A 20,965-nucleotide genomic window follows, 5' to 3' on the forward strand; every position below is an offset into this window, starting at 1 on the left:
CACAGTCACTGCATTATATTAAAACCACATGACTATAGCAGTAGTGTGAGAGTCATTAGCCTTAGCCAACTCTACGACGCTCTTCCGATCTTCCCCCCCCCCCCCCCCCCCCATCAAGTTATCTGTAACTTTGGTCATTTTTGGGAAAACCCATTGTGCAATTTAACTGTATTTCAGAGAAAGTCCAAAATGACGTGCTCTTCCTCTTCTTGATTAAAATGATGAGTAATTTGGCCATGCCAGATTTTCCTGACGATGGGGGAATTTATAATAAAACCGTATGTGTGTTGAACAGCCTATGAATTGTTCGGTGTTAATTATTGTGCTTTGGACATGTCCTTTAGCTGAACATTAAAAAAATAAATATACATCATTTTATTTGGTCTTAATAGTTTTCTTTTGGAGCCTTTTGGTCTGAGGCCCCAGAAAAATGGCAGATAAAAATAAGGCTACGCAAAGAAAAATAGCCTTGGGAGCCAGTCTAGACACTACTGCTATAGTCATGTGGTTTTAATATAATGCAGTGACTGTGAGAGTCATTAGCCTTAAACATGCTAATGATATGCACTTTGTGCTTTTGGTGCATAATCCCTCTTGGCGTTTTCAGTCTTTTGTCCCTGTTTCATCCCGGTGCTGTGGTCTAGATGTCCCGCTTGAGTTTTTCAATGTTGAAGTCACTGTCATGGTCCAGTTTGGTGAGTGTCTTCCTCACCCGCAGGGCAGTGAGGCGGGCTGGTGGGCTCTGGTACCAACACTCCTTCATGATCTTCACAATGGCCGACAGAATCTGGACAAACAGAGACACATGTAATATAACATCTGGCCATCCCGGTAGAATGAAACACGTGTGGCACCGTTATTGTGTATCCTGCAGAGTATGTGCTCTACACTCCATCATCAGGTGTCTATGTTGACGTGTTTTCTTGCATGCCTGTTTATCTAGCGGAACTGTAAATTCAAAAATATGTTTGTGCTAAAGGTTGGAAGTGGTGATAACCTGTACCGAGATTATAGTAGCCCTGGAAAATATAATTGCACTTGTCTGAGTGTGTGTGTGTGTGTGTCATCCGATGGCCTACAGGGTGGGAATGGAGCCTGTTGTGCAGACTGGGCCTCTGCTGGTCCACACACACCACCTTCTTCATCTCCTCAAAGCTGGGATCTACGGGCACCAGGTCAAAGAAGGGAGGGCGGTACTCTTCCACGATCGCTAAAATAATCCAAAAGAGAAAAAAAAGATTCAGTGTGCCGTTTCTTCTCCAGTTGAGCATAAGTACAACAACCAACTACCTTGGTTGTGGGACTCAGTGGGCGGCTGTAATAATATTGAAACCCATTATCAACCTCATGAGTAGATAACTACCTCAAATTTAACTCCTCAAACATTATCAGAACATACATTCCTCTTCTTGCAAGGCTTGAAATAGAACATGATAGTCCGTTGTGGGAGTTTTGTAAAGTATGTTTGACTAAACAAGACAGCAGGGAAAGATATAATTCCCTGGCGAATACACTGGGATGGAAATCTGCAAGGCCTGGTGAGTGTGTGTGTGTGTGTGTGTGTGTGTGTCAAAGTTATGAATGTCTATCCATCTGGACTAAGTACGTCTGTGCCTGTGTGTGTGCGTGGTCGTTTCAACATGGGTGTGTGCTTGCATCTGGACTATGTACAAGACCGTGCTGACACCAGATAAGACTGTTTATAATTACTGCAGTGCTAATCATGAGAGAGGATAGTAGAGACAGACACAGACTAGGAAAACACTGGAGTGCTGAGAGACATGGGACTGACTGCCTCTTATGTAAACAGAGCCAGACAGAAATGACAGCGCAAACACATTTCATTATGATGTGCAGTACATCAGCTTTTTTTTTTTTTTTTTTAGGCATTTAGGCATTGCCTTTATTTGATAGTGATAGTGGAGGGAGACAGAAAATGACTGGAAACAATGATGGGGGCTCGCCGCTCAGGGCATTTGTACCCATGTGGTATGCGCCTCAACCACCCAGCTATTGCATTTGCCCAATACATCAACTTTTAAAAGATAGATTGACATATAAATTAAGGTGACCAGAGGTTTTGACTTGGCTGGGTGTCCCAAGTCTCAACAAAGATGTGTAAATTACTAAAATGTCCACATTTTCAACAAAAAACTACCAAATTGTCCCGGTTTTCACCACAATTAAAACAACAATAACAATATTGTTTTCAGCGCTTGCATAGACATTTATCATGCTCTGTCCCATTCATTATCACTGAACCCAATATAAAGACAAACAATGGTCCTTCCACAATAAAAGATCATGTTGAGACGGCCAGACAGCAATATACAATAGCCAGGCTATGGTGCGTGCATTAGCGCATACATGTGCACATGCATAAATGTGCGGTACACTTAAGGGTTCTGGTTTGGGTATTATTATAGTCGCCTTAATAAAAATACACAAAGTACCATTTTCTTCCTGTAATTTCAACAAGTAAAAGCTCAAATCTCCAAATCTCTCTGCAAATGATTGTAAAGGCAAAATATTCTCATTGGCTGTTGTCCCCTTACCATTGACTATGGTCCTGCGGCTAATTTCCCAGAAGACTAGGCCCAAGGCCCAGATGTCAGTTTGCTTGTAGGACTCAAAGACGTCCATACGAATAGTCTCATCCAGCACTTCAGGAGCCATGTAGCGCTTGGTCCCCACGCGAGGATTGTTGCCCACATCCAGGTAGTCGTGAGACTGAGAGTGTATCACAGCCAAACCTGACGAGAGTAGGCACAGCGAACAGATGCAACCTTTTAATTTGTCGTGAATTACAAAACTATCAAAGTCAGCATGAATCAGCTGTTTTGTCTCAATACAATCAATTATAACTAATTAATCAACTACAAGTCGAACAGATTAATTGTGTCCATTGCTCCTGCACAACCCTCACCTAGGTCAGCGATGCAGCACTGCCCGTTCCGCTTTACCAGGATGTTTCGGCTTTTCAGATCTCGGTGGGCGATAGCTGGCTTTTCCTGGGAGCTGACAATCTCAGTGTGAAGGTGGACCAGGCCACAGGCCACAGACAGGCACATCTTCAGGCAGCTCTCCGGCTCCAAGCTGCTGTACTGCAGGAAGTCGTAGAGGGAACCCAGCTCATGAAAGTGTGTGACGAGCCACAGCTGGGTGCTGGAATTCTTGGATGTCATGTCAGAGGCTATGAAACCTAAAGCCAGAATAGGAGATTGCTATTTCAACGTCTGTCTTTTGATTGATGCTTTTAAAAATGACATTGCACCTTTCTTTGCACAGAAAACGTATCACAAGAAAAAAATCTTTTATCTGCTGCCTTACCCAGTATGTTATCGTGTCGCAGCTGTACAGTATTGTAGATCTCGGTCTCTCTGAACCAGGACTGCTCGTCCCTTGAGGAAAATATCTTGACAGCCACACTCTCCCCCATCCAAGTTCCCCTCCACACCTCCCCATACCTGCCTTTACCTGGAAACCGAGTGAGAATTACTTTACTGCGAAGTAATAAACAAAACAGGACAAAGAGGAGCAGCAGCGGTAAGGAAGAAAACTGACCGACACACTGGACAAGTGAGATTTGTCTGGCCATCGTCCTTTGGACCAGATAGGGCAGCCCTGTCCCACTCCCTGATGTGCAAAACTCATCAAAGATATCCTGAGACAGAGACACAGAAATAATCCAAATGTGCAAACTCAAAAAACGTGAACATATTTTGATGGTGTTGTGTCTCATGTCAAACATGAAATGCCTCTTACGCCGTAGGTGGGGTCATCTCCATTGGGGACCTTGAGCATGGTGACATCATGCTCTTCGACGTTTGTCAGCCTGCTATGTGCACGACGGAAGCGCAGGAAAAGCACCAGGCCAAACACGCTGGCAGTAATGATGAACAGCAGCAAAGACAACGTGATCCACAGCTCTGGATGACTGTGCTCTGGGGGCGTTGTGGTCGGCTCTTCATCAGGATACACATACCAATTCAGGCACACACACACACGCACACGCACGCACACGTTTAAGTTTGAGGAACCAGTTGAGAACATTTCAGTACATTGAGTAGGAAAAGTTTGGAATTCATATTTTGATTAAAGGAAACACTAAACTGGTAACATGACATTGCATCGTCATCCAAAAAAAGCCACACAGTTTCAATTTGCTCTAACTGACCACAAGGGGGAACCAGTTACTATCTAGAGCGAAGCTTTGAATCCCTTCAGTACAACGTACTGCAGGATGTGCTCTGAACTGTGTGACTGAGAGGGTCAGTTCCACAGATTCATAAATGTGTTGTTAAAATATAGTAGAGCAAAGGTGGTGAATACTGACTTATGTTTGGAGGTGTTGTGGTGAAGGCGTTGCACAGATTCTCTCTGCAGCAGTGGACAAAGAAGCCCTCGAAGGAGGTGAAGCACTGCTCCAAGCGGTTAGCTAATGAAAAACAGCCCTTCTCCTCTTTGCCGCGCACCCACATGTAGAAGCAGATGTCGCCTTCGCAAGTTCCGTTCCTGCATGTGCCTTTTTCATTCTCGCATGTGCAATTCAGCTTCCCATCGTCTTCAGAATCTTAAGCACAAGGAAGTACACACAGCCAGTGTTGATAGAAAGGCAGGTCTTACATCACACAAATCACTATTCACGGATTACTAGCAACACTCTACTGCTGAAGAGATGTGGCTTCCTCAAGGGGGAACCCTACTGGTAATAGAAATAAATATGTTTGTGACATTTCCTGGCAGCCACAAGACATCACACAGATCACAAAGGCTGTGTAGTTAACCAGGAGGGGTAGTTGGATAATATAGAACAATAGAAAGTTAAAATTCTGAATGACGAATGATGATTTTCATGGTGATTATGGTACTTTTTATACCCTTTTCATGCACACAGTAGCATACAAGTTCAAATGACTGTGTGTGCATGGAAAGGCACAAAGACATGCAGCAAAGGCATTCTCATAACTAAATGTCTGCCTTAAATAAAGAAGACAACCCACAAAATTAGTGAAAAAGCCAGGACCCCCTCATAACCAATTCTTAAAACAGACTATTTGGTTTGGGCCACCATTACCTAACTTGATATTTGACTGTCTTCACCAGCCACTTATTTACTTTGACTCTGCATTTCATGCAGGGAAGGTAGTGTGCACTCTGCCTGCCCGAGCTTGTCTGCCTTTTGTTTCACAGTGGAGGATTGGTGAGACTCGTGAGACTAAACAATACTGTCCATGTTTTGATTCTCCAGCTCGCACAAAGAACTAAAAGCTGCATACTCCGTGCCTTCTGTCGCGCTAGTGACCCCGTCATGTAATAGTAATGTCATTCATTGTCAGAAATCTTTGATGGAGCTTTCAATGAATGTAGCAAAGTGGATGCTCTTAACCACAATGCTTTTCTAGATCTAACCATTAACCTACCTGCATGGACAGCAGAGATCCACAGACACGCCACTGTGAGCACCACTGTGAGCAGACCAGAGCTTCCCATCTCTGTGAAACAGGAACAAAATTATTAATAACACTTAATATTATCAAATCACGATAATAGAATTAGTGTTGTCTTTTTATTAGGAACTGTCATAATGAGAAACCAGAAATTTGATTTGGGGTATTATGGAAAAAAATACGGCCCAGACATTTGAACTGCTATGTGATTGGAATTTACCGACTGTGAGTTAATAGCGTCTATGAGGAGTGGATGGTTAAAGACCGGACTCTTTGGCAGAGGAAGCTATGAGGTCAACAACAGTCCGAGGGCCCAGCCTGTCTGCCTGTGTTGTAATTGCATTGGGTGGGAAAAGGAGGCTTAGGGAAAAGAGGCTGTAACAGCACTCCAAAATGTTTGTGTATGTGTGCCGAGACTGCGTGTGGCACTGTGCTGCCCAGGCTCCAGGCCTGTCGACTCCTCGACTACCCTGCTCGCAAAGTAAATATTGATGGCTACGCTTCCTGCCATTGAGTGGCCCCACCCGGCTGGCCCGGCGAGACTCGGGTCTGCTCATTGTTTTGGACTGCACTGCTGAGGGTCACGCAAGCAGGAGGGCCGTCATACAAGACTCAGCCTCTGACTGCTGAAGCACACTCTAGTCTGTAACCTGACTCCCAGGTAGCTTATGCTACATTTAAATACAATTATTAGTAAATAAAATGTAGTTTAAAACACTATAAATATCTACTCTAACAGATCTTATGCACGTTTCCTAAAAGCTTCATGGTTTTTTATGTTCTGTGCACAATTTAGATTATTTATTCCTTGTCATCAAGGAATAATAAAAAACATAAAAATGGTGATTAATTCACCATACTGTCCGTCTAAAAACACACACAAAAAAGCACCCAAACCCCGAGGTCTTTCTTTGCCATTATTTAGCAACAGTATTCCTATCACCTAAAAAGCACGTCATTTGGAAATGCCGTTGTTTGAAAGGCAGTGAGTTAGGAGCAGTTTAGATGGCTAATGTGGTTCGGCACTATTTGCTCAGACTCTGGATCTATTAGGGCCTGCTGGCAGCTTCTTTAATCATCAGAGTAAGAGGAGAAAATGATGCTCGCACTCTGTATTATATGCAACACCTGAGGTCTGTCTGGTAACCTCAGGTGTGCAATCGCCAATTGGGCTGTGTGCATTCAGATACACGAGAGCGATGCCAAAAAGGATACAAGGTGTTTCCCGATGGCGAACATCTATAACTGGCACTTTTGAGTCTTTTCCCTGTGTCACTAGCCAAAGAACAATACAGGATAACATGTGGCGATAAAGTTTTACAGGTCTAGTTTTGTCTTAATCTCTCAATAGAAATACATTTTGGATGCACTTTGAGCATCTTCTAAGATCACTCGTGCAAACCATGTTTCAAAGAAAACTACAGGTCTTTGATTACATAAACATGTTTCCTGCCCTGAAGGCAGACATTCATGTTGTGAAAAATAAGATGCCTAACACCTGCTTGAGAAAAGTCATACATTATAAAACTAACCGGATGTTGGCAAGTAAGAGCAGGGACTGTTCAGAAAACCGTTGAGGTTGAGGAAAGGTGGGCGAAAACGATTCATCCCTCTCGGGTAGTAATGTGTCATTCATTGGATCAGTTATAAGTAGTGCCAATGTAACTACATCAGTCTGGTAAAAATCAATCAATTGAAATCATTTCTTTTTAAATACTGTCATATATGCCACTTTAACTGTTGTGTTGCTTAAAGCTAATGCAGCTATAGGTTAATGATTCAAAACCGAATTTACAAATCTGACAAGAAACGAGTTGTGAACTGAATTGAATCCCTGTTAGGCCTAAAGGCTACATCTCTAGTATGTAAAACGTCACCAGTTAGACAGTCTGTTCCCACAACTTACAGACTTAAAAATAATGTCGAACACAGAATCAGAATGAACTTAGAAAATGAAGGCACGGACAAAACAGCTTTACCTCTTTAACCTGTTTGGCCATACTGCATACATTATTATTAGACAGACTGATCACTGAACTGTTTCAAAACTACACGTTTATTTAAATAGATTCCTGCTCCAGTCTGTAATTTAAAATGGAAGTCTGCTTTCTAAAATAGGCACATTTTTTGGATTAGCCATTGCTAACTGTAAGTGAACAGCACTGCATGTTTATTTGTCAAATACTCCTATAGAAATCCTACTTCACACACAGCTAATAACCCTTGACCTGCACACATCTGGCAGAGGAACTTGCACATGTCAGCAGCACAATACTACGGATATCCTCCTTTAGTTTTGATGCAGCTAGATATATTTAATAAACTACAGGAAGCCATCACATTACCTTCATCATTTCATTAGTGTCAAGTGTCACTGAGAAGAAACCAGAGGCGTGAAAGTGTTTAGCATGAATATCTGTGTTTTTACTTTTTACTGACCTCTCACTCTCTGTGCCTGCTTATTTTTATTTGTTTATTTCAATAATGTTGACCTTTTGTCTTTAAAATGCATCTATTGTATACTCATAGCTGGCTGTTTTGAAAATGAGAACATGTTTGAACGGAGTTTCCCATCAAAGTGTCAAATCAAGTGTCAAATCTCTGCTAGATTAGATTTCCATTTGACATGAGAAATGATCAAAAATGTCTGTTAAGCTATCTTTAGACTTTCCTCCTACGTGGGTTAGCTGTGAGGCTCCAGCTCAGCAAACGAGAACTCAATGCACGGTGCTCGCACGACTCGCTAAAACCACAAGCCATATTTAAAAAAAAAAAAAAAAAGCACTTCCTGTATCATGCAACCTCCATGTCAGTGGTCGTTAAGCTGTGGGTCCAGTGGAGGAATAGCGTAAACACTATACTTCACCCGCACAATGAATTTATTCCCAGAGGAGGAGCAGCATGACTGTGTCTTATTTCCTCTAGCTATCACTTTTATCATCCTAACATAGGAGAGAGCAGTAATCCTGTCCTCCATCGTAGGAAGCCTGACTTTAGATTCCAGCACACTTCCTCTCTGAGCTCTCTCCTGTCCAACGTTACACCCTCCTGACCCAAGGGAAAAAGATCCATTGTCATCTCTTCCCCTCATCTACAGAGTGTTAACTCTGGGAGGCAGATCTCTCATTCCATCTGGATGACTGTGTGGTTATAGTGGTGGATGGTGGGGGCATGGCATAGCGCATCAGCATCCAACAGCCCCTCAACTGGGCCTCATCATACTAAAAAAGTCCTATAACTCTGGAAAGTTACTCTAAGCGCTGTTACCGTAAAAGCTTATATTATGTGTTTTATATGGCGAGACATCAAATTATGTTCTTTTTAATAACATAGCCACACATGTAACACACTTGTGTTCTATCTGTGTGTTAAAAACCTTTTGTGACTGTCTGCTAGTCCCAGCGACAGACTGATTGTATCTCCATTTCACAGACAAAGCTAGGCTTAGCAGGCTTTATGGCTCAGTCACCGTCTGCATGCTCTCACATGCATACCTATGACGAATGCAGGTCTGTGGAAGAAAGGCACGTATATTCCCTGTGTGTGTGTGTGTGTGTGATGGGTGAAGCAGAGTGACCAGAAAGCAATATGCAGGAAGGAGAAATGCAGCTTTGAATCATGGCCTGGGCTATACACCTCCAGCAAATATGTCAATTCTGCACATGAGAGGAAAGAGGTATGAACTTTTGCTACTAAGCAATAGGCCATTTTTGTCGGAAGTATTTAACTGATTTACTTAAGCAGAAATAGATATGAAACCATGTAATCTTACTTTAAAGAGTACCTGCACACTTAAATGTGTCTTTTAAGATATGAACTAAATGGGATGACTATTGTGATGAAACACATCAAGCCTGGTTTTAATATTGAAATTTCTTTCCAAATTTATAAAAATCTGCATTTTATGATTGAAAAGGGCTCAAAATGACCATTTGGGACTAATCACCAATCATAAGTCATGACATAAAATCAGCAGCCCCAACCCCACGGCTTCCCACTGTGCATTACAATCACAGCACAGCGGATTTAGCATCTGGCTGGTTAGCTAGCTAACGTTATCTTGCTAATTCCTCCATGTTGTCACGCTAATGTTACACTGGTTACAGAAAATGAGCAGAGCAGCGGGCTGGTGGCCAGCTGGGTCCCTCCTCACTGCTGCTAGGAGCCGTTACAGCCAGGAGGAAAACAAACGGCCGCTCCGGAGACGGAGACGCTTGGGTCCATGTTCAAAGCTGGCGTTCGCTCTCCTCCCGGCAAAGCAGTCTCCCAGTGGCGGGGAGGTAAGGCCAAGGGACTGCGTTTACTTCTTGTCACATTTGTGGTCTGATGTAAATCCATCAATGTCAGTGCTCCGTGCATTATTGCTATTTTCCAAGCTACTGAAACTGTCATCAGCTCTGGCTTTCGTATTTTTGTCGATGCTGCGTCACGGCTTATTTCATCAAAACTAAGTGGGCGTGGTTTCATCGCTCAGCCCCCTGTAAACTTTTTACATTTTTCAAAATGATGCAGTGGGTGAACTTAGGCCCATACTTAAAGTAAAAAAAACTATTATGCAGCAGAATGATAATACATTATCATGTATTATATAATGTGATCATTATTACTTATGCATTCTTATTCAAGCAGCAGTTTAATTATGTAACCGGTTGAGGAAGAGGTACTTTTACCTGTTTCAAATTTGTTTGGGTTGTTTAATAACAAGTCATATTTATCAGATGGTAATACATTTTAATCTGTGAAAGTATCTTGTAATTATAGCCTGACCGATACAGGATACGTTTTGATGTCGATACCAATGTATGATAGTTTAAGAAATATTCTACGATTATGTGAGCCAATAGCCTTTTCTTTTTACACGAACACATAAATAAAAATAAAAGAGACTGATATGTGACATATGACATTTTATGGGTAATCAATAAACTTGTCAGTGCTCTCTGGTGGACAAACTACTGTACATAATGGCAACACTGCTACCTCAAACGAATATTTTGCATTTCTGTACGCTATGTCTATATTTCGGCTGCAATAAGCTAATATTGCCATTCTATCGACTTCATTGATTTATCGGTCTAGTAGTTGTACGTGTCACTATAGGTAGCTTTAAGATACATTTTGTGGAGTCGAAATTACATGCACATCTGTAAACACGTGGAGTGAAGTCAAAGGTGACTTAAGTGTAAGCTGTATTTACATCTTAAGCTAGTAATGAAATCACAGCACAGCATCAAACACACGCACGCACGCACGCACACACACACACACACACACACACACACACACACACACACAGAAAGAGAAAAGCATTGTGTTCCCCATCAGCCTAACTTACCTGTTTTATACTCGCCTTTTAACCTGACAGACTCAAACGTCGCACCTCTCCCATATCACAGCCAGCTCGAAGTATCCCTGCCTCCGGGGCCAAAGCGTTTCAAATCAAAAGTAGAAGATGCGTTTAAAACGCAACTGGCTCCATGCCACGAGTGGAGTAAATCGTTGTACTTTTCGGCTTAATTACAGATGTTCACATCCTTTCCTGCTTCGCTGACGGCCGACCGCTGTCTCTGGGAAAAGTTCGTCCGCAGTTTTCCCTTATTGCTCCAAAAAATTTAAAACTGCCCACTTTGTTTTAACAAAAAAAAAAAGCGATGCCTCTACTTGTGGAAGAAGTGGAAAATGAGAAGAACTGTCAGCTGTTTGCTGGCAGGACGACAAAACAAGCGCGCTGAAGGCAGCTATCTCAAGTCCAAATCTGCGCTGATAAACCGACAACACCGTCGTCGGTTTGGAACCAGACTCCTTCCGCGTTGAGAACCTCACAATTGAAGGCGCTCTGCAAGTCCTAAGTATGAACGTTTTTGTTGTTGTCTACAGTCCCGATCTAAAGGCGAGATTACAGCTTTTTAAATAGTATACAGCTTTGTCCCACCCTTTATTGTCCCGCACAGTCTGCTCTGTCTGGAATGTGTTCTCACAGCGGTTTTCCTGTTGCTTGCCTAAACCTCTCATTTTCCTCTTTCCCCTGTGGACTGCTGTCTTCACTGCACTGAAAGGAATGTGCTTCAAAGACCCCACCATATAATAACATGCATGTGTTCAAAAACAAGAAGTACTCAGTACCTTTCCCAGTTTGCATCCTCCATTTTTAACCATAATCCTTTTAAAAATATATATAAATTCAGGAGCCAGTGGAGCCTTTATTATGTAGCCTTTTTTAACAACAATGATCCCCTCCAGACATTTTCTAACTTTCATATGACATTTTTTTTTTTGCATCTGATACATTTATGTAGCCTATACTCTTCTCATTGAAAAATCCAGAATGATTATGCAAAACTGCAATAACGGAAACAATTGACAGTTGACATAGTGGGTTGATAGCAAACAGTTGCTTATTTACACATCCAACTTCTGGAGTCGTGTTGCTCTCCACCGAAAGAATGTCAGTCAAATATTCAGTCTATTAGCGCTGCTTCTTGTTTCAACCAACTCCTGATGGGAATAAGGCTCTTTAGATGCTAAATGCTCCACCATGTTCACCAGCTTGTACAGTGGGTTTTCAGAGCTATTTCACTGAAAACAGCTGCCTGCTGTGGCCAAAAACGCTGCTGTGAGAGCAGTGAAGTGGGCCATACAACTTAGCACTGAAACGTGCTATAAAGCTGCGTAAAGCTGAAGGGAGATCCTCTCCATCTCCTCCTTTAATTGATGGTTATAAAAGGGCACACAAGTCCTGAGCTGTCTTCCAGGCTCATGACCCCACGAGCGAACGGTGCCGCATATTCAGGTGATATTTCTCTGCAGGTTAGTCTCTACAAACATTTGCCAGTGTTTTCACGTTGTCATGGGGTACATTGTTATTCTAAACTTTCCACCTTAAATGAGTTAAACGTGAAAACGGCCTTAATGTCAAACTCTGCACATACATAATTCTGCACAGTAAAGGTAAAACATCCATTTGCAGTAATAATAAGCAAAACACATTTCTGAGTGAAGTGGGACTTTAAGATGATTTTTGTTTTTGTCTAAATAAACTTCACTTTGCTAAACAAATTGAGGATAACACAATGGTGCTCAAGTGCCTTTCTGTTATTGCAGTTGTGGCCGTCAAAGTGTCTCTTGGATGCCAGACAGACCCGGCTGTGTGAAAACACTTCACTCAGCAGAGCCTGAGAAAGATGTCTTCATGTCTGTAATATAAATCCCCCCCCCCCCCCCCCCCCCCCCCCTTGTTCTCAGGCGCTGTAATCTTTCACTTTTTGGCTTAAGACTGAAGAAACAGCTGGAAGCTCTCATATCAGCTGTCACGTAGAAAAAAAGAGCAAATTGTTGTTCTTTTTTTAATCAGCACTTACTTTTCTTTTCTACCAATCTCTGTGATTCAAAGAGCCACACTGTCTCATTCCCTTAAGATTTTTTCTGATAGCTTATATTTGTTGCATAATCTGCTAGAGTCGAGGAAATGGGATTTTGCTTTAGCAGACATGTTTTCATACTGTGAGTTTTTCATGAGCAAATTCCTGATAAAGGGAAGACATGTTTTGCTCCCAGTTGGTTAAAAGTAAATTGTCAATATTTTAGCTGACACACAGCTCGTATTTGTGCTTCACAGTGTGGTGCCTCATTTTCAGAGGGCACAATCTGGTCCAGCCTATGTGTTCTAACTGTATGATGTTATATGTTTACAGACGTAGACGGGTTTTAAGTCTAATGCGTTCCTTCATAGAAGTCTAGAGAGGGTTTCATTTTAAAGTTGACCTCAAGTCCCCCCCCCCGAGAAGAGGAAGTGAGCCAAAATACTAAAAACATAATAAGAAAATGTTGAAGTTGCTATGTTGATGTAAAGAATTTAAAATCAAAACGTGAAATTTAACTGTTTTCAAAGAAATAATTCCATCAAATATTTTTGAGCACATCAAAGCAGCCATATAGATTTTATGTTACTGCCAATAAAAGCTAATTGCTATGTAATGATGCCGCACATTGGATTAAAAGATTACTGATCAGAGTTCAAAAGCCATCTCGTGCCACTCCAGAGAGCGCATTATAAGCTTCCTTTCCTGCATTATAGGCTTCCTTAAGAAGCTCAAAGTAACTTTGGGAGAGAATTACCAAGACAAGAGGCTCATCCGTCACGCGCATGCCTGTTAAGTTAATGTTGAATTTCTAGCGTGTAAATACAATATATTCATGTCGTAAAATAGGAAAATGTTTCGGGGAGTTGTGTGAGAGCGGTATCTTTAAAATTGTAAAAGTTTGTTTTTCAGTCACTGTACAACAAATGTGTATTACGTCCTGTGACCACACTAATATACAATATCGTGGTTCTTTTAGATCACCGAATCTGAGGTGGAGTGCAGAAAAACAAATTCACTTAAAAAGGTCAGTAAATTTATTCCAAGCTTGCATACAAACACACGTTTTCATGAGTTTATTGTGCCTCCTGCTTCCACTTTAAAATCAATAACCCCAGAAATGATGCTCTATTTGTTCGTAAGAACAGTATCTAAATACATTATTTTAATAAAAATTATTTAAATATATTTAGCTGTAATCAGAACAGGTATTGCAATTAAAGCTTCATAAGTTAGTTATGATTTGGTCAATTACCAAGTTGGTCTATACACAGACTATTTTTAAATGCACCAATGAAAGCTGGACCCCAAAAGAGATTCTCTTGCCTTGACGGATTTTTAAGGTATAATGCCCGACGTATCACAAAAGATTTCCTGAGTAACATTATGTGCAAATAGTACATACATGCATACATATACATACATATGCAAAGGTAACTCTCCACGTGTGAGGTCTGCTGTTGGTGCCAACACATTTTTGCAATCAGCATTAATGTTGTCCAATTAAAAGCCAATCAAACATGGTACATTAAGCTCATAATCATGATCTGACAAAATTTAAAAATATTTTTTTTCTGCATCTTCACTGCTAACATCATTCACATGCCACAGCCTAACAGTTTGAAGTATTTCAATTCATAATAAAAGGCATCCGGTATATGCTACATGTTGTATACAGTGAAGATTGAATAACCCTTGAAAAATAAGAGTGTTGACTAGATCTCATAATAGGGACTGATTTCATTTATATAATGCTGTAAAATGGACTTTAACTTGCCCTGGTGGTCGTATTTGAGGGATTGCAGGAAACACTCAAGTATATTGAAATTGTGTCAGCTGACTGAGCAGTTCTGATGTCAATCGGACAATGTATGATAGCTACAGTTCACTTCCTGTTTCTGAAACTTTTCCAACAGCATTACTCTCAAGAACCATAGTTTATACATCTTATAGTAGTTGTGTGCTGACAGATCTTCATTTCTTGGTCGTAAAAAGCAGCCACTGTCACTTAGAGCTTGTGGAGTAGAGGAGCAAAGCACATAGTTTCAAGATTTGTTGTCTCTTTTCCCTCCGTTTCACATCGCAATCGTTCATTTGCTGAAGGCCATTGCTCACATGTACTGTGTAAACAGTATTTGCTATTGCTTTGGTTGTCTTGCAGTTAAATTCCATCATTGAAAATACACAGACTTGTAAAATCCTCACAAATGTACAGTGTTCTCCAAATGAAATAATGTCATTGCAGGTGTTTGTGGTCAGTGAGAGTTAATCTACCAATCCTCGAAGGAAGAAGTCAGTCATACTAAGACATGTCACCGTACGTCTTCAAAACCAAATAATATTTGGTTCACAATTTTTCAGTTTTCCAAAGTTCAAATCCATCAATCGTTAATTGCTCACTTCCAAAATTGTTTTGCAATTTCTTAGTTTTCTGTTGAAACAGGCCTCACTGTAATCACATATGCTCATTCCTCACGCATGACTTCATCACAGTGACATTTTCTGAGGAAAAGAGAAAAACGATTTTCAATCAATGATCCTCATTTTTGGCTTGATGAATGTTTGGACCCCTTCTGTTTTTTCTCTTGTTCTTTTTCCTTTTCCTGCTGCTCCTTCTCTCTCTTTTTCTCCTCCTTGGCCTCCTTGTACTTCCAGACAGGAGGCTCCAGGTAGCCCTTCTGCCTTTTCTTCTTTTTCTCTTTCTTTGGAGTGGGCTCCCCAGATTTTGTTACTTCAATCTTGGGAATACATCCTGAGGGGAAGATGCTGTTCCGGTATGCCATGCTGCGGGGAATGAAGCTTTTCATGCCACCTGACCTGCTATCCCTGCGCTCTGTGTCCTGGCAGCAGGAGGTCAGAGATACAGAGTTGGCTGACACAGCACCCAGAGAAGCTGAGGTGGTGATGGAGCCTTTACTGTGGGACACGGTGCTCTCCTCTAACTCCTTGCTGCTGTGCTTTTCAAGCAGCTCAGGGACAGCAAACCGTCGCCTGCCAATCGCTGGGGGGCTGGAGGGACAGAGTGGACGGCAACCAGTGGCTATCAGGGGGCTGTGGATGCCTGTTGTCATCCGCACCATATGGTCCATGACCCCATTGTCTTGGGGGTCATGAGGGAAGGTGAAAGAAAGACTGTCTTTTAAGCACTGCTGCAGCTTTTGACTGTTTGTTTTGATGGCTGTGGCCTTTGCTACCAGTTGCTTCAGCTCAGGCCACTCAGGAATGTAGCTGTCACAGAACTGCTCAGCGACAGAATGAGCCTGCAGGCGGTGGATTCTGTTAAGAGTCTCAAACCCTCCAGTCCTAAGGACCCAATCCTTTAGACCTCTATCTTGGACCAGATCCAGTGCATTCATATCTGCACCTGTGCATGAAAAGGGGAGAAAAATAGCAAAAAACACCCGGTAAAAACAAGGAAACAAGTTAAAAATCATTGGATGCTGAGGGATGTGAGGAAATCAGTAAAATGACCCCACCATGTGGTCACATTTGGAGGACAGTTTATTGAGTAGATGTGCACACTTCCAGAAGGGAATCAGGCCATTTCACAGCATGGTGAAATAGGATATAGATTGATATTCGGTGAAAACAATGTACTAAAATCAGGCCAGAGTTCTGCGGATTTTCTCTAAAGCTATCTGGTTCTAATAATTCAGTTTCTCATTATTGGAGGAATATGATAACACGCTTAATGAATAATCAAGGCGTTAAAACAAAACCAAGAGTACCAGACATATATTTCTATTTTAAACATGACTCTGTTTGCTTGTAAAATGATCTGTCACTGACATAATTGAAACTTTGAGTAGAACGTGGTTGGAGAGAAAAAAAGACCAGATTAGTTTACTGATCACATATCCTGGTTTACCCTCTAAATCACATGCGTATAACATCTATAGTTTTTGGTATACATTTCCCTGGGCTGCACACATTAGTTGTCATACTTTCATCCTTACTGTAAATTGAGTTTTCCCCTAAGCCATTAAATATATGGTGATGGTCTGCACCAATGTAGGAACCTGGGCTTATTGCCTCTGAATAAATCTATTTTCCATGTGTGCACACACACCAGATGTTCCTCCTGCAACGTTTACAGGAGGTCTTATGTACCATGAACGTACCATGCATTAACAGGGCGGACACACACTCTTCTCGGCCCTGTAGGCCTGCCTTTATGAGAGCTGTGAAGCCACGGGGATCCCTGACTTCGGTGTCCACGCCAGAGTAGAAGTTAAGGATATAGTTTAAAATAGTCACAAAACCTGGGGAAAAAACAAACATAATGTCAATATGGTAGATTGATGAATTGAGACTAGATGTTGAGGTTATGTGGTGTATATGTCATGAGACATACCTGCCTGAGCAGCAATCATGAGGGCGGTGTTGCCATCATTGTCTTGGTGGTTGATGTCTATTATTGGACATGTGTGCAGCATGGTGACTATGTCTATGAATCCTTTGCCCACAGCCAACATCAGTCCATTCTGAGGGGGAACAATGTAGAGATAAATGCGCCTTCATGACTATCAAACCCTTTTTGTTGGAGAAATATATATTTCTGACTTTGTGTCAAAGTCACTGTTATAAAAAGAGAAATGAAATCCAACTCACCCTGCCATTGATGTCCAGGTCATTGGCCTCGTCTTTAGTGACTCCTCTCTCCAGGATCCTGCGCATGGATGTGGGATCATTCCGAGCGCAGGCCTCATACAACGTTTTAGCCGGCTCTCTGTGTTTTTCCTCACTTTCATAGTCGGGAAGCACCGAGTCGTCAGAGAGCACACTCCCTGAGTCAGAATCATCCAGGAGGTTCTCCGAGTCCTCAGATGGACCTGCGCCCAGGTGGGGGTCATACTTTGAGGTGGCCATTGGTCCCCCTTCTGCCTGGGATCACACCTGGGTGTCAGGTCTGCTGCTCACCATCTCCATCTTGAATAGGAAAACATGAATAGTTGTCATTGTGGACACAAACACATGCTGTGCTCGGTGGCCACATGCTGCTGATATAAACATCTAAAAGACTGTAACAACTTGAACTGATGCATCTCATGTTCCAATTCAGGTACTGTCAAAACTGTGTGCTTATCCTAATGAGAAAGGCGTTGGTGACTGCAAAATATTTGTGTGCAAAAGGCATATCGGTTCCGCATTTCTATTAGTGCCATCTAGGATTGTGTATGATTTCTTCCCCTCAAAATAAGCATCTAATGCAAGTCTGAACGCACGAATGACATCAATACATTGGCAGCTTTCGAAGTTAGCGTGTGTATAAGGCACAGTGCCTAGAAGAGGATGATGAGCTTCACCTCACCTCCGCCCTCCTGTTAGAGCGGCTGATCTGTTTGCAAGATGTGTAAGCTGACTGTGCAACATGCTTTTTGCCAATGCCCGTTCACTCGCTCAGCCCATTATAGAATAGAAGAATAGAGTGAGTAGTTATAACTCAGAGTAATATTTTCCCTATTATATACTTCAAAATAATGAATACTCAAATGTATAAAAATGTGCAATACGTGCATATATATATATCTACAAATAAATAACAGGTATACGGTTGATGGTCAAGAAACATTGTACAACTGCAGAAGCTTGGTCTGTGAAAAGTCATGTGAATGAAGGCATAGTAGGAGGAATGTACTGGGTTGAGAAAGGCCATATGGCGCCGGAAGCAATGGGAGGCCAGGCGAGTGACAGCATCTGTCATGGTGTCTTACCCGTGCCACACTGCTGAGCATTAGAACTGCACTTTGATATCCAGTGTTTTTTTTTTTTGGTATAAATCTATAAAATACAAATGTTATGTTTGTATGAAGGATATTTTGAATCCAGGGATGACATTGTTTCTCAAGGCTCAGGCTTAGGTTGGGATAGACGTAGTCGTTCTTAATGTTTTGAGCATGAGAAAGATCTCGATTGCTCTCCAGTGAGGGATTGAGGGTTTCAGTCTTCAAGCTGCCCTGCACACATCTCTACATCATATCCAAATTAGGCACAAATTAACACAGATTGCACTGAAGCAGTTTTGCACCTGCTGACAATGTTCTAGAGTAATAGCATATTTTGGATAAGCTCTCACTTAATGCCAGATAGCACTGCACACCTTCTTTTAATACCACAAACACATGGTCCTATTTCCACATTGTGCCATGCAGAAGAATGAAGATTACAATCCCATAAACCTTTCTCTCTCTTCCTCCTTCTGCACAAATATAGAATGCTCCTATTTTAACTCTGCCATTGTGCCTTACACTTCCTGCTGAGCAGCACCTTGTTATCTGATCAAGCTTCTTCCGCTGGATCCCAAATATGAGCTGTGGAGTGTAAAAATATGTGCAACAAATTGAGCCAAAGCAAAGTGAAAGATTTCTTGGAGCAAATAGTAAATGCAAATTCTTACCCTAACGGATCCACGGATAAGTCCTCTTCTCTTTCTTCTTTAAAAAAAAAAAATAGTTCTCAGTGGTTGAACCATACTCATTAATTGGACTTCCCTTCTTCCTGCTGACTCTTGGCCAGTTAGGATGCCTCTCCAGCCTGCAATCTGTCCAGGTACCAACATAGACTCTGCTGTCCTAAGTCAGGCAACATGCTCTCTCCCTCTCATCCTGATTACAGAAGATTTAAGGATTAAGAGAAAGAAACAGACAACAGCCAACCTTGCTCCCCTTACAGTCTGTTGAGCTATAGTCGGCTCACTTTTTCGCCTCTCTCTCTCTCACTTGTCTCCTCAGCTCTCTCTGAATCTGTCCATCCACAGCTCTCGGCTGCCCGTCTGTTGTGTCAGAGAAAACCTCTCTTAACTGTCCAAATAAGTGCTGTGACTGAATCATGGAGGCTATGGCTCCTAAATCTGCCTGAATAATTTCAGTGTGTCTGTGTGAGTGGAGACAGCCTTTTGGGCCTGTTTTCTCATGTAAATCCATTTGCAGGGACAACAAACTAGCCCTGCTGTTACTTTGAGCCAGGGGGCCTTGCTGGTAATTATTCCCATGACAGGGATGACACACACAGACATGCATGGAAACACATGGACATTCTGTGATGCGTGCAAACAAATGCTCATATACAAGAGGCCTACACACAAACACAGATCATTGAACACACAAACTCGTGCCGCCAAAGTTTGAAGCAACTGATTTGCAAAATCTGCGTGCTTAAGGCATTTAAAAAACACAGCAAAACATATGTTTATTATCTGCTGCTTCAGAACCCACATTTTCATCTAATTGTCTAACTTTGTTACTCAGGTATCTTTGTGTCAACAAAAATATCACAAGTTTGAATATCCCAATATTCCAGTTATAAAAAGATAAATTAAGACGCTTTAATTAACTTTTTTACCAGTTTGACATTCCTTCTGTTTGAACTGTAACCACAACCCTTTTGTTTTGATGGTCGAACCCCATATGTGGACGGGAATATCGCGTCAACAGGTTTATTCACAGCATCGCAGACTTAATCACGTGGCATTAAAAGGTTCATGTAAATAGATTTAACCCGATAGGGAATTGGAGTAGGACCAATCTGTGACTTTGTGCATGTGAATGTAGCCTGCCTTATGCAACTGCTCCTCTCTGTTAGCAGGGTGCACTGGCCTCTTCTGATCAAACTGGGTAATGCAGTGTTGCCCTGAGACATGAGCCCTGTTCATGTAGTTCATCAAGATGTTTAGATAGCTGAAGTTTATAAAAGGAATCCTCACTGAAGGTTCCAGCTGCTGTCTATATCACCTCCAAATATATCCACCAACTTACAACAAGGCACATCTTGTTTGCTCTGAACTTACATGTTGCCCATTGCACTTTGTGAAGGAACATACCATTAAGAAGTCAAATGCCTCATGCCAGCACTGTTACGAGCAACACTATTTCAATATCAGTTGTCGATCATCGTAGAGCCCTGTGTTGGCCGAGGAAAGCCACTGTGACAAATTGTGAGTCATTCAAAAGCATTTTGATCCTGAGAATTATAGTCGCTGATCTGCTCTGAGGAGTTAACTAACAGAGACATGTTGTTAATACCAGCCATCTGAAGCGGACACACCTCCAACAACATAATCTCACTAAATCCCATCAAATGCCCCAACCAATTACTTTTTAGAAGCTGCCTATTCAGCTGTGAACCACCAAATCAGACCTATAGCATCACACTAACCTG

General features: G+C 41.8%; 2 protein-coding genes across 3 annotated transcripts; both read right to left on the bottom strand.

Annotated features, from left to right (window-relative positions):
* Nucleotides 1–112: 112 nt before the first annotated feature.
* acvrl1 (activin A receptor like type 1) lies at nt 113–11,458 on the bottom strand. 2 transcript variants are annotated; one of them, XM_031845406.1, is made up of 10 exons: nt 10,801–11,458; nt 5,424–5,495; nt 4,337–4,573; nt 3,766–3,965; nt 3,565–3,664; nt 3,331–3,477; nt 2,927–3,202; nt 2,556–2,753; nt 1,080–1,210; nt 113–787 (listed from the first exon to the last, which is right to left on the bottom strand). In XM_031845406.1, the coding sequence occupies exons 2-10, from the start codon at nt 5,491–5,493 to the stop codon at nt 641–643; spliced, it is 1,506 nt and encodes a 501-aa protein (XP_031701266.1). In that variant the 5' UTR covers nt 5,494–5,495; nt 10,801–11,458; the 3' UTR covers nt 113–640. The 2 variants fall into 2 exon arrangements, with proteins under 2 accessions (XP_031701266.1, XP_031701265.1); XM_031845405.1 differs by having other exon boundaries at nt 10,786–11,458.
* Nucleotides 11,459–13,928: 2,470 nt separating this feature from the next.
* On the bottom strand, nt 13,929–19,277 carry ankrd33aa (ankyrin repeat domain 33Aa). The gene is made up of 5 exons (XM_031845343.1): nt 19,206–19,277; nt 17,420–17,737; nt 17,163–17,292; nt 16,930–17,070; nt 13,929–16,172 (listed from the first exon to the last, which is right to left on the bottom strand). The coding sequence occupies exons 2-5, from the start codon at nt 17,675–17,677 to the stop codon at nt 15,349–15,351; spliced, it is 1,353 nt and encodes a 450-aa protein (XP_031701203.1). The 5' UTR covers nt 17,678–17,737; nt 19,206–19,277; the 3' UTR covers nt 13,929–15,348.
* Nucleotides 19,278–20,965: the final 1,688 nt, after the last annotated feature.

This window comes from Anarrhichthys ocellatus, unplaced genomic scaffold (assembly GCF_004355925.1).
Source record: "Anarrhichthys ocellatus isolate YVR2014 unplaced genomic scaffold, GSC_Weel_1.0 scaffold5, whole genome shotgun sequence".
Lineage (NCBI taxonomy): Eukaryota > Metazoa > Chordata > Actinopteri > Perciformes > Anarhichadidae > Anarrhichthys > Anarrhichthys ocellatus.

Coding starts and splice junctions, on each gene's coding strand:
- ankrd33aa (XM_031845343.1), bottom strand. CDS start 17,677: ATGGCCACCTCAAAGTATGACCCCCACCTGGGCGCAGGTCCATCTGAG. Junction 17,293..17,419: donor ACCTGGACATCAATGGCAGG/GTGAGTTGGATT, acceptor GTTCCCCCTCAG/AATGGACTGATGTTGGCTGT. Junction 17,071..17,162: donor CATGATTGCTGCTCAGGCAG/GTATGTCTCATG, acceptor TTTTTTCCCCAG/GTTTTGTGACTATTTTAAAC.
- acvrl1 (XM_031845406.1), bottom strand. CDS start 5,493: ATGGGAAGCTCTGGTCTGCTCACAGTGGTGCTCACAGTGGCGTGTCTG. Junction 3,966..4,336: donor CACAACACCTCCAAACATAA/GTCAGTATTCAC, acceptor ATCCTGATGAAG/AGCCGACCACAACGCCCCCA. Junction 2,754..2,926: donor GTGCTGCATCGCTGACCTAG/GTGAGGGTTGTG, acceptor TACTCTCGTCAG/GTTTGGCTGTGATACACTCT.